The sequence below is a fragment of the Mastigoproctus giganteus genome, chromosome 14 (genome assembly GCF_048544385.1).
Source record: "Mastigoproctus giganteus isolate SK-2022 chromosome 14, ASM4854438v1, whole genome shotgun sequence".
Lineage (NCBI taxonomy): Eukaryota > Metazoa > Arthropoda > Arachnida > Uropygi > Thelyphonidae > Mastigoproctus > Mastigoproctus giganteus.
Window position 1 is genome coordinate 46,446,655 of NC_143588.1, and position 13,976 is coordinate 46,460,630.

At 36.2% G+C, this 13,976-nt stretch overlaps 1 protein-coding gene across 1 annotated transcript in view; it reads right to left on the bottom strand.

Moving 5' to 3' along the window:
• The window catches only part of LOC150075107 (uncharacterized), a 617,581-nt gene that overhangs the window by 547,290 nt on the left and 56,315 nt on the right, over positions 1–13,976 (bottom strand). Inside the window, exons 4-5 of the mRNA XM_090388926.1 lie at positions 8,730–8,804; positions 722–766 (exon numbers count right to left, since the gene is read on the bottom strand). Coding sequence (XP_090245052.1) covers positions 722–766; positions 8,730–8,804 — 120 coding nt within the window. The remainder of the gene's footprint in view (positions 1–721; positions 767–8,729; positions 8,805–13,976) is intronic.

Below are 13,976 nucleotides of genomic sequence, written 5' to 3' on the forward strand. Positions count from 1 at the left end.
ACATCTGTTGTGGGTAGAAGTGGATGGACTGTATAAATTCAAGGGAGAACTAGACAAACTGTTGGAGGGTAAGGATTTTTTTTTTTTGGCGACTATATAAGCTTGCTTTTTTGAATCATTTGCCATTACTACTACTACCTCCAGCAGGCATACCATTTAAGAGAATCTATCTCTATCATTAAAATCTTTGAGATAGAAAAGTATCATATAAAACATAGTATGCTACACAGTTGCCATTCAAGAGTCATTTACAGAACTCAGAGAAATCACCACAATGTTTGATGATGAAACTTGAATGAAGCAAATTATAAGTGTATATTTATATATTTGCTTCATTTAGATGTGTTACTTTGATTCCTTGAAACTAATAACAATTGATGTATATATGGAATGAGATACAAGACAATGAATGTGAATGACAATTACTACAATGATCAAAGTTGGTGATTCAGGTTTTGAAATTAGTTAAATGTTAAATTTATTCTTATTTTTATATATTTTATATACATTCTCAGAGAACTGATACTTCATTTTCATTTCAAACCCTACTGGCAAGACAGGTTATGATGGTGAGTACTGTGTGTGAGAGTGTGGAGAGACATCATTTCAAACTGAGAAAAGGCAATTCTCAAGTAGAGACATTGGAAACAGGAGAATATAATTTTGTAATTTTTTTAAGTTAATCAACTTTTCTTATATAAATTGTGAATATAAAACTTACCCTTTGACCAATTCGACCTGGAGATCCAGGTTCACCACGTTCTCCCTATTAAAAATAAATTTATACATTATCAGTAATAAAATGGAGAAATCAATTTAAGCAAATAACTTTTACCTATTATTCACATCATTATCCACATCTCAAACACAAATATCACTTACAACAGAAGTGGTATTTGTGTTTGAGATGTGGTGGCCTTTACACAATTTTTCCTTAATGCAATAGAGTTTGGATAATTCAAGAATCCTCTGTTTAATTCAAAATAGTGACTATTACAATTTTTTCCCCCATGAACTTTGTATCCTATGAACTTAGGATACAAGATTACAGAACTCAGAGAAACCAGCACAATGTTTGAAATTAGTTAAATGTTAAAATGATATGCACTGGGATTTCAAATTAAAAATACCAATTTTTGGTATTTTTAATTTGAAATCCAGTACATATCATGACAAATAATTTCAATACATGAGGTATTTGTTGTCAGAAAAGTGGCACTTACATATTTCACTACCAGAGAACATTTGTGACCACCATAACAGTACTTAAGAATAACTGCTATTGAGGGCAGTTAATAAAATGTAATTATTGTGGTGTACTAAGTTCCCTTAATAGCAGTTAATTGCAAAATATTAACATTACAAAACATTACATTACAAAACCTCTGCTGATTTCTTGATCGCATGCACAACAAAAAGCAATGAAACACTTTGCCATTACATGACAGTATTAGAAAGTTATTATTTATTTTTTTTTTTACCTATAACCTCACCAAATTAAATAAGATGTTCTTTCCCTATTCCATACTGGCATTTCTTCTCTGTATATATCAACAATGGTCATTAAGCATTTGCTCTCTTATCAATATTAATGACATAAACAATCATGTGTAGTTAAGAAACACAAAATCTAAAGTGCATCCAGTTGACATGGGTGGGCAGTGCAATGTTGAGTCAGTTTGGTGTGACGTAAACACTGGGAATGGGAAAATGAGAGTAAGAGTGTGTTATAGGCCTAATGACTCTGATAAGTACAACAAACAATTTTGCAGAGAAATACAGTGGGCCAGTAAATCAAAGTGTCTTGTAATGGAAGATTTTAATTTTCCAGATATTGACTGGAACTTGTGGATTGGTCACTTGCACACTAGCAAGACTTTTGTGGATTTTTTTGGATGATTGTTTTCTACAGCAGCATATGTTGGGCCAACCAGAGGGGGCAATACTGATTATCAGCAGTGATGACACATGCATTAAGAATTTGCAGATAAAGGACACACTAGGTGATAGTGATCACAGTCTACTGATGTGGGATTTACTTAAAGATGAAACTACCATCAAGGGTAAAGGGAAGGGTTTTTGTTTACATAAATGTGATTACAGTGGTCTTAGGCAGTTTTTGAATTCTATACAGTGGGATCAACTGATGATGTTAAAAACTGTGAATTCTAAATGAATTCACAGAGAATTAATCCTTCAGGAAATTAATCTTAGAAGCTACTAGACTTTTCATACAAACTAAGAAATATTGTTAAAATTTAAACATAAATGGATGTCAGATGAACTAATGCCGACCGGGCTAGCCAGGTGGGTACAGCGTCTGCCTGGCAAGTCGCGAGTTCGAATCCTGCCTCGGGCTTGGATCACAGTAAAATGCAAAAGCCTTGGTAGTTGCATTATGGCCATAGAAGCCGATGCACCAACAACTGCCAAAAAAATAAAATAAAAAAATAAACTAATGAGGCTCGTGGCAGAGAAGAAAAATGCATAGGATGCATATAAATTAAGAGGTGACACAGAAGCCTACAGCAGTTATACACTGGTCTGTAATCGAGTCACAAAGGAGGTTAGGCAAGCAATGGCTGATTATGAGAAATCCTTGGCAAAGGATGCAAAGAAAATTGTTATTGTTATTTGTTTTTTAGGAGCATTAGCAACTAAGGCCATATTGCTCCGGGATATGCGGTGGTCATTCCCTGACCTTTCCACATCCTCCATATTTGGTGGTGACGGGCTCGAACCCTGGTCTAATCAAGAAGCGTGTGCTACACACTGCTGCTCCTTCCCACCCGGCTACGGAGGCGCCTCATGCAAAGAAAAACAACAAAGACTTCTTTACTTATGTAAACTCTAGAAGGAAGGGGATAGTAGTAGTATTAGTAGTAATAAATTACTGGAATAGTAGTTATAAATTACTGGAATAAGTTGCCTTCATGGGTGGTAGAGGCCGACAGTTTGGGGAAATTCAAAGGTCATCTTGATAGTACTTTCGGGTAAGGGAAGCGCATAGGATGATAGGTTTAATTTCCTTTTTTTTTTTAATTAATTATTATTATTTAGTTATTTATTTTATTTTATTTTATTTTTTTTGTTTTTATCATTGTTTTGTTCAGATTTTTTTTTTTTTTTTGGCTGGTGCAGCATAAGCCATAGGCTTTCTTGCACCATGCGGCCGTTACTAATAATAATAATAACAGTGGCATGTGATGCAAGAAAGCAAGCGTATGAGCTTATGCAGCATCAATCAAAAAAAAAAAAAAATTCACACAACCATTCCCTCTAAATGTTTGTCCAGTTCCTCCTCAAATTTATTTAACCTATCCATGACAGATGGAAGTTTGTTCCAGCAATTAACCACCTGCTGGCTAAAGGCAAATTTCTGCACATCTATTCTACATCTGTCTTTCCTCAATTTGAATTTATGCCCCTTTAGGTTCGTAATCTGAACAAGTAGAAGAATCCCATCAGAATTCAGTATGCTCAACCCATTCAAGGCCTCATACACCTTAATCAGATCACCTTGCAGGTGCCTAGTCTCCAGCCACTGCAATTTGCAGAACTTAAGCCTCTCTCGGTAAGAGGATCCCTTCATCCCCCTTACCAATCTTGTTGCCCTTCTCTGTACACGCGCAAGCAAATCTACATCCTTCCTAAAATGAGGCCTCCAGACCTGTATCCAGTACTGAAGGTGTGGCCTGACCATTGCCTTATACAGAGGGACAATCACTTCCTTTTCTCTGCTAGCAAAATTCCTGTATATCATTGACAAAATCCCAAGCCTGTCTGCACTGCTCAGAAAACTTCATATCTGACTGCACAATTACTCCCAGGTTTTTTCGTTTTCTACCACCTTAAGTGTAGTACCACACAGTTGGTATGTTCCTCTGGGTTTACTTCTACCCATATGCAGTACTTGGCATTTTTCAATGTTAAACATTCAGTTGCCACTTCTCAGCACATCTTCCCAAATTTTCTAGATCCTGTTGCAGTAGCACACTGCCATTACTGCCATTAACAACCCTGCCAATCTTTGTATCATCTGTAAACTTAGACATTAAGCCTGATATACCTTTGTCAATATCATTGATAAATATACAAAACAACAGTGGACCCAACACTGAACCCTGTGGGACTCCACTAATAACATTAGTCCACGAAGAGCGGTGCCGATTGATTACCACCTTCTGTCTTCACCAACTCAACCATCCTTTTATCCATTGCAGCAACTTGCTCTTAATACCATTCTGCTCCAATTTGTACAATAGTCTTCCATGCACAACAGTGTCAAAAGCTTTCCTGAAATCCAAGTATATGATATCAAAATTATTTTTTGCATCCAGTTCCTTTGTAACCACATCTTAATACCTAATCAAATTTTTCAACAAGACTTTCCCTTAACAAACCCATGCTGTGTCTGAATTATTGCTGCAGTCTTGTCTAGATGACCTTGCAATGTAACTTTAACCAGTGACTCCATTATTTTACCAGGAACAGAAGTTAAACTAACTGGTTGATAATTACTCGTGTCACCCTTCAATCCCTTTTCGTGAATTGGGGATACATTTGCACATCTCCAGACCATGGGGACCTCCCCTGAGTCCAAAGATGCTCTCATAATTATGGCTAAGGGTTTGCTTACTTCCGTTGCCACCTCCTTTAATATAACTGGATAGATACCATCCACCCCAGGTGCCTTTCTTATCTTTAACTTCAACAATTTCTCCTCCACTTTGTTCTCAGTTATTACAAAATCATTGAGCACCCTGTTACAATTTGATAACCTTGTGGCATTTTCAAACCATAATAACTCCTCGTGTGTGAATGTAGATGCAAAATACTCATTCAGTTTGTTTGCTATCTGTTTGTTATGTTCTATAAGCTTGCTTTCTTGCATCACATGCCTCAACTAATGCTAATGTCAAATAAGTTAACCAATAAGTTAACTTATTTGACTTATTAAGCTAACAACAAATTGTCAAATAAGTTAACAAAATAAGTTAATGAATAAATTTAAATTAAGAATGACAAGCAGTTTTTCCCATGTGAAAGAGAAAAATTTAGTTTACTGAAATAGCTTGAAATCAGATTAAAAACAACAAACTTCCATCTGTTGTTGTGAAAGTTCATAGTGTAAATAAATTCAAAGAAGAATTAGACTAACTACCGGAAGGAATAAACAGATGAAATGGGAGGTGTCGTGGGTTTTTTTTTTTTTTTTTTGCCGATGCTGCATAAGCTTGCTTTCTTGAATAATTTGCCACTGTTAATGCTAAAACATAATGACTAGTATACTCAGTTACTAAATAAAATTTTGGCTATGCCTTCTTGCTTAATGCGAGCACCTATCATCAGGCTAATGTTGAGAGAAAATAACATGTAATTCATCACAGTAAGCCAAGAAACATCCCACTTTTAACAATTCCACTGCAGGCAGCCACAGAGTGCAGACTTATTTTAAGTTGGCTCCAGTGGATTAACTAAAGAGATTAAGTATCAGATGTCTAGTAGACATCTGATACTTAATCTGATAAATTTTTTGTTTAAATTTAATTTCTGTAATATTTAAATTTTATTTCAGTAATTTTGGAAAATTAATTTTTACAATATTTTGTGAATTTAATTCTTAACTTTTCTAAAGCTATTTCTGCTAATTTGCAATCTTTGCAGTACCTTCAGTAGTTTCATTTTAACTTCCTAGTAAACTAAGCTGTGGTAACAGTTTAATATCTGTAATAGTTTCTTAATTTAAATTCTGTAATATTTTAAAAATTTTAATTTTTTGTAATTTTTCTTAGATTCAAATCTTACTACAGACCTTATTATTCTAAATAAGGACTGCTATAAAATCTGCTTTCAATACATTGCCTGAAGATATCACTATTCAGATGGAAATGGCTGCAGGCATTTTCAGTGTGGGTCCACCACTTATATAGCCTGAGGCAAGTATTCTAAATTGGTCTAGTCAACAAACCAAGCTCAAATGACAATTATTTTCTTTGCACCCTATGAAAGGAGTGCACTGATATCACATTAAAACTTGGGTGTATTATTAAAAGAATTTGAGTCACTGAAGAAATGGGTGCTTGCCCTAAAAACAAATGTAACTGGGAGCTCATCAGGGACTCAAGTATCTCATGACCTGCCAAAATGATGCATCCCCGATTCGAGTCCTAGAACGAATAGTCAAGTGCATACTGCTTTGGTCTGAGGAGATTTAGTTTTATTGGGAGACTCTATTGTCAGGGAAATGGGTAAAATTTTTGTAATAAAGATTTTGGACTAGAACCATGGTGTGTTTACTGATAGTAACAGTTGACAATGGTCGTAACATATTGTCAGATTTTAAGTGGGATAAAGAGAGCATTATTATTCATTTGGGGTCTAACCTGATGATTTGTTGGATAAATATAGGACCATGCTGAAAAAAAATGCTGGGAGTTAGGTAGAATGTGTATATATCTGCAATTCTGCCTAAACATGACATGAGGAGTTATAAGCTGAAAGCCTTGTGGGTTAACTCAAGACTTGAGGGACTCTGCAAGGCATTTGGGGGGAATTTTTTATTTATTTATTTTTTTTTTTTTTTTTTTAGCAACATGTCCTGCACTTGTAAATAGATGGAATCTATTTTGTAGAGATATTATTCATTTGAACAAAGGTGATACAATGTTTTTTGCTAATATCACTGAGAATACATTAAGGGTTTGGAGAAACTGCTAATTAGGGGATTAAGAACAATATAGACACACATTTATCTGATATATAGGCCAAAGTAACATTGCAAACATCTCAAGAATTCTTGTTCGTTGCCGCAACAGTTAATATTGGTAGGTTGTTCTGAGGGTGGTAACATTTTGAATGAGCAGGAAGCTAAAAGTAACAGAAACAAGTTTAAATAACTTCAAAGTATGTTGTGTCCGGGTAGTAAAATATAGAAGAATACTTAGTCTTAACCATGTCTACAGTAATTTCAGGAATGTTGTCAATAAAATGAGTGAATTTGAACTCCTGGTTAAGAAAAATAATGCTGACATAATAGGGCTAACAAAAATGTGGTGCCACCCAGAAACTGAGGAAGATGAGTTTCACTATGATATGTACAATGTATTTAAGTGCGGCTGTGAACACTGATGCTACAAAGGAATGGAAGGAAAATCATTTAAAAAATGTTTTGCTGACATATGACCACAATGACATCTTCAATGCTGATGAAACTGGACTCTTTTTTAAATTGTTACCAGATAAAACACTTACATTTAAAGGCGAGAAATGCAGTGGTGGAAAAAGGCCAAAAATAACAGATTACCATTCTCCTAGCAGCAAACATGTCTGGCACAGAGAAGCTTCCTCTTTTAATCACTGGGAAAGCCCAGAAGCCTAAATGTTTAAAGGTTTGAAGACATTTACCAATTATGTATCGAGCAAACCAAAAGGCATGGATGACATCACAAATCTAGGAAGAATGGATCAGACTTAGAGGTAGGATGAGTGAGAAAAATAGAAAAATTTTGCTGTTTGTGGATATCCATTACATCTGCACTCTTCATCCATGCATATCCTGAAACATTCAATGCCCATATCCACTTCTGTATAATCTTTGAAGCACCCCTCATTGTCAAACAACCTACGTGCAATCATTGTTGAGTACCTGCCACCAAATATGATGTCAGTTCTTCAGCCACTTGATCAAGGTGTAATCCAGTGTTTTAAGAAAAACTACCAAAGAATGCTATTAGACAAAATTGTGCTGTCTTGAAAGCAAAATTCAATGCCAAATCGACATCCTGCAGGCAATGTATTTATGTGTTTCAGCATGGGATAAAGTTAATGAAAAAGTGATTGCCACTGCTTCAAACATGATGGATTGAATGATGCAATGTGTGAAGTTTCACATGCTTCTTCCTCTATTAACTGCAAAGAACAGTCCGATAACAGGGAAGAAATATTTGAGCATGTGCATTATCAGCTAAACTTACAAAAAACTTAAGCTTCAAAGATTATACAGAAGTGGATATGGCCATTGAATGTTTCAGAATATGCATGAATGAAGAGTGCAGACGTAATGGAATCTTCAGAAATTATTTTTAGTGATGAAGATGAGAAATTTATTGTAGTTGAACAAGAAGTTTCAGTGAAAGATGCTCATCAAGGATTAGAACTTGTATGTAGATTTTTTCAAGTGCAGCCTAACTGCAAAAGTGAAATAACTGCTACCCCACACCTTCATAATTTTCTTTTAAAACATGCTCTACCATTGAAACAGTGTGTTATGACAGATTATTTTAAAGTATGAAACAATTCTTTTGTTAGATCTTGATAGGTGCCTATGTAGTGAAATTTACAATTTAATTGTAACCTTACTGCACTCTACAATCAATGCAAAATTTACAATCAAAATTTTCTTGTTTAATACTGTAGGGCATATTATAAGATTATACTATATTTTATTAGAATTACATAAAAATGTTCAAAATTTTACTTGTTTTGTTTCTGATTTTATGAACAATCGATATAATGTCCTTCCAAAATAACAAATGTTTTTCTCATTCCCTTGGAGGGTCTTATATAGAGCTTTGACTGTATTAATTAAATTTCAATTCTATAACCAATTGAGAGGTAGCTCCTGCAATAAATTAGTTTTTCCAAAAATGCTGAGAACTATTAAGGCCTATTAAAGCAAGAATTTACAACTGCTCTGCTACTTCTAAATTTGGATGAAATTTACTTACCTGTCCACCATGTACGGGAAGAACAGAAAAACCAGGTGGCCCTACTGCAGGTCCTACATCAGGAAAGTCAGGCCTCTGAAATAAATACAGCGGTGAGCGATATATTATATGGTTACATCATATATAACTAATAAATCTCTGTCTCTCTTATTATTCCATCTTTCTCACCGGTCAAAGTGTCTCCCAGCACTTAGTCTATATCCACAGTCTAGATGATACGGCATTCTACAATGTAGGTCAGTAGAAAGATCTAGCTTCCTACTAAGATCAACTGCCAATGCGCCATAAAACAACAAACAACAACTAAGAACAACCATAAAACATAACTTAGTTTTTCTAGGTGCAGGAAAAAACTGGATTTCTCAAGAAAAAACTCCTGATATCTCCACCAAACTAAAATTATCTTGGACTCCAGGGACACCAACTAGTGGCTCCAAGTATACAGCTCATTACCAGACTACAAATATGCAGCTGAGGAAATGCATTTCCTGGAAAGAAGCTGAGGTGGAATAGCCTTTGTCTTAAACCAGCCACAGAAACTGCAGTTACAAAGCTCAACATTCCTTCAAACAGCAGGGAACAAAACTGTCAAAGCTAAATCAGGTATATAAATTTAGGAATAGCAAAAGCAAAGCCTCCATAACGACATGTCTAACAGTCCATGTCTTATAAGGAGTAAACAATTTGTGCCTATACCCTTATAGAAATCAATAAGCAGATTTCTGCAGGTTTCACTCACTACTCCAGTACATCCAATCCAGATTTTTTGATATACAGGCATACCTCGAATAACGAATAGGATGCGTTCCACGAAATTACTTCGTTAAGCGAAACTTCGTTTTCAGAGGTAAAAATACTATGGCCAGAATAGGGATACGTTCTTATGTAAAGAAAATGAAAAGCTTTTTTTTCGAACAAAGAAAAGTTTTATTAAATAAACAGTCAACTTACATACAAAGTGAAATCACATTTTAAAATATGAGTCCAAAGTTGATTGTTTACGCTTTTTTCCTCTTTCATTTAACAATTGCCTATACGGAGTTATTGCATTTAACACTGATCGCTTAACTATAACACTTCTTCCTAAGTCAGGATCATTTTCACTAAAAAAATTCATTTAAGCACCTTTTTTAAATCTTTGGTTGTTAACACTTTTTCGGCAGGAACTTCTTTAACTTCGTCTTCATTATCTTTGTCTTCGTTGCTAACAAGGTTTTCTAAATTTTCCACTGAAAGACCATCATCTTCTGCATTCAATAAATTCCTAACATCCTCTTCATCGACATTTTCGAAACCTATTGATTGAGCCATCTGGATAACTTCATTTCTAATTTCTTGGATGTTATTTTCTTCTTCTAGTACAACTTCTGGCCATATTTTGCACCAAACTCCATTTAAGCATTTCTTAGTGACTTCTTTCTAAGAACTATCAATGTTTTCAATTGCGATTTTAATGGTGTAGTTTTTCCAAAAAGTTTTAACTGTCATTTCCTCTTTATCCTCTAGTTCAGTTAAACTGCTTAATGTTCGACGCAGATAATAAGCTTTAAATGATGCTATTACTCCCTGATCCAATGGTTGAATCAGGGAAGTTGTGTTTGCTAGAAGAAACACAACTTTGACAGGAATGCATGTGTCCAACGTGTTAAGATCAGTAGGATGTCCCAGAGCATTGTCTAACAACAAAAGAGCTTTTTCTTCAAAGTTGTTTTTTTTGACAATACCGTTTTACTTCAGGACAAAAGTGGTTAACAAACCAATCAGTAAATAACCCCTTGGTAACCCACGCTTTTCTATTTGCTTTCCATATTACAGGTAAATTCATTTTTATGTTACCTTTTAACGCCCTCGGATTTTCTGAATGGTAAACTAATAACAATTTTAATTTATAATCGCCAGAGGCATTTGATCCAAAGGGTAACGTTAAACGGTCTTTGGCTGCTTTGAACCCAGCAACTGATTTTTCTTCAATAGAAATGAAGCTTTTTGTTGGTAGCCGTTTCCAGAACAAACCGCTTTCGTCAACATTGAACACCAAATTTGGAAAATTTTCACGTTCAATTATTTCCTTTAGTTTTACTGGAAACTTATTTACAGCTTCTCCTGTTAATTTTACACTATGAATCCTGGCCCGTTTTTTAAATTTCTCAAACCAACCACGAGAAGCCCCAAAGGTTTCCGTAATTTCTTCAGTTTGTTTAGATTTCATGTGATTAAACTGGAATATTTTTTTATGTTAAATGGGGCTTGAAATTGCCGACTTCGTTATATCGAAGCTTCGGTATCAGAGGTAACGTTAACCGAGGTATGCCTGTAGTTTGGTACAGATGGTACTGCCCACCATGGTACATGGGTTCAGACAAGCACTGGCTTGCAGTGCTCCATAGGGTCACATGGAGACAGCTCCTACAACTAAGCCACATATACCACATATAAGCCACATATCTTATATATGAGAAGGGAAAAATCCATACTAAGAGACCAAACTATTCCACTTCATAAATCATGTCTCACTCAGTTGCTGTACATTCAAAACCTCCCTGCTCAATTCCTACAATAATGCAGGAAAGTTTACCATCCTCAGCAACTACAAGAAAAACTCAGTAAGATATTTTATGCTTATATGGAAAAATTCAATATCAATGCAAGAGCTTTGGGAGGTCAGTACATTCATGTTCTTACTAACTGCCCAGTTCTTACTAACTGCACAGCTCCTGGCAAAAAAGTAATGTAGTTAGATGTACCAGAGATTAACATGGTCAATGTCTACAGCTACCCTACAGTTGGACTTCACCCCTTGGTTGAAAGTGGGGGATCATAATCCTTTCATACAGGTAGTATGTAATGACAAATCATTTGGAGCTATAGTTATTACTCCTTTTATAGTTCAGTGAAACAATTCTGTTTCAAAGAGTATATCAAATTAAATTTATATTAGCCTGAAAGTTTAATATTTCCCTCTAGTCAGCAAAATACATTTCCACATATGAGAACTATATGCAGATATTAGCATTAGCATCAGTAGAGGCATTTGATGCAAGAAAGCAAGCTGATGCAGCATCAGCCAAAAAAAAAAAAAAAAAAAAAACCCACTTCCACTTCACCCCTCTGTTCGTTCAAAATACCTGTCCAGCTGAGCCTTAAACTTATTTAGGCTATCAACCTCCACCACTAGGGATGGGAGTCTGTTCCACCAACCAACCACCCGCTGGCTAAAGGCAAATTTCCGCACATCTATCCTACATCTGTCTTTCCTCAATTTGAATTTATGCCCTCTCAGGTGATTTTTCTGAGCTAGAGGAAGAATCCCATCAGCATTGAGCATGCTCAAACCATTCAAGGCTTTATACACCTCTATCAGATCACCTCGCTGGTGCCTAGTCTCCAGACACTGTAATTTGCAAAACTTAAGCCTTTCTTCGTAAGAGCACCCCTTTGTTCCATTCACTAATCTTGTTGCCCTTCTCTGTACTCGTTCCAGCAGCTCTACATCCTTCTTGAAATGAGGCCTCCAGACCTGTATACAGTACTCTAGGTGTGGCCTGACCATTGCCTTATACAATGGAATAATCACCTCCTTATCCCTGCTGGAAAAATTCCTGTATATCATTGACAATACTCCATGAGCTACTCTTGCAGCCCATCTGCACTGCTCAGAGAACTTCATATCTGCCTGCACAACCACCCCCAGGTCCCTTTCATTCTCTACCACTGTCAGTGTAGTACCACAGAGTTGATACGTTGCTCTGGGGTTGCTGTTTCCCATGTGTAGTACTTTACATTTGTCAATGTTAAACTTCATTTGCCACCTCTCAGCCCATCTGCTCAACCTTTTCAGATCCTGTTGCAGCAGCATAGTGTCAGTAGTGTCCTTGACAACCCTGCCAACCTTTGTATTGTCTGCAAACTTGGACATTAAGCTTGATATACCATCATCAATATCATTTATAAATACAGAAAACAATAATGGACCCAACACTGAGCCCTGAGGGAATCCACTAATAACATTAGTCCACGACGAGCAGTGTCCATTGATTACCACTCTCTGTCTTCTCCCCCTCAACCACCCCTTTATCCATAGCAGCAATTTGCCTCCAATGTCACACTGCTCCAATTTGTGTAGCAGTCTTCCATGTGCAACAGTATCAAAAGCCTTTCTAAGATCCAAGTATATAATATCAAAGTTATTCCCTGCATCCAGTTCTTTTGTGACTGCATCATAGTATTCAATCAAATTGGTCAGGCAAGACTTCCCCTTAACAAAACCATGCTGTGTCTGAGCTATAACTGAAGTCTTGTCTAAATGATCCTGCAGTGCTTCTTTAACCAGTGCCTCCATTAATTTTCCTGGAACAGAAGTTAAGCTCACAGGTCTATAATTACTTGTGTCAGCCTTTGATCCTCCTTTGTGAATTGGGGTCACATTTGCACATTTCCAGTCTATGAGTACCTCCCCTGAGTCCAAGGAAGCTCTCATAATTATGGCTAAGGGTTTGCTTACTTCCTTTGCTGCCTCCTTTAATATAACTGGATAGATCCCATCCACATAAAGGGGTGCCTTTCTTGTGTTTATCTTCAACAGTTTCTCCTCCACTTTACTCCCAGTTATTTCAAGATTCTTTAGCTTACTGCTAGAGTTGAGTACACCTCTGGCATTCCCCTCGCTGAATAACTCCTCATGTGTGAATGTCGATGCAAAATATTCATTTAGTTTGTTAGCTACCTGAGCAGGGTCATCAATAGTTGACCCATCGATATCAAGTGGACCAATCTGATTCATCCCCTTCCTTTTAGAGTTTACATAAGTAAAGAACTCTTTGCTGTTTTTCTTTGCATCCCTTGCCAAGGATTTCTCGTAATCTGCTTTCGCCTGCCTAACCTCCTTTGTAACTTGGTTGCATATCAACTTGTATCTATCATAGGCTTCTGTGTCATGTGTTAATTTGTAAGTATCCCATGCATTTTTCTTCTCTGCCATATGCCTCATTAGTTCATCTGACATCCATTTTGGCCTAAACCTTGAACAATATTTCTTAGTTGGTATGTAAAGCCTAGTAGCTTCCAAGATAAGTTCTTTGAATGCTTCCCATTTTGAATTTGCTGTTGGTAACATCATCAGTTGGTCCCACTGTATAGAATTTAAATACTGTCTCAGTCCATCGTAGTCGCCTTTACGGAAGCAATAACCCTTCCCTTTACCCCTAATGGTAGTTACCTCTTTGAGTAAATCCCACTTCAGCACACTGT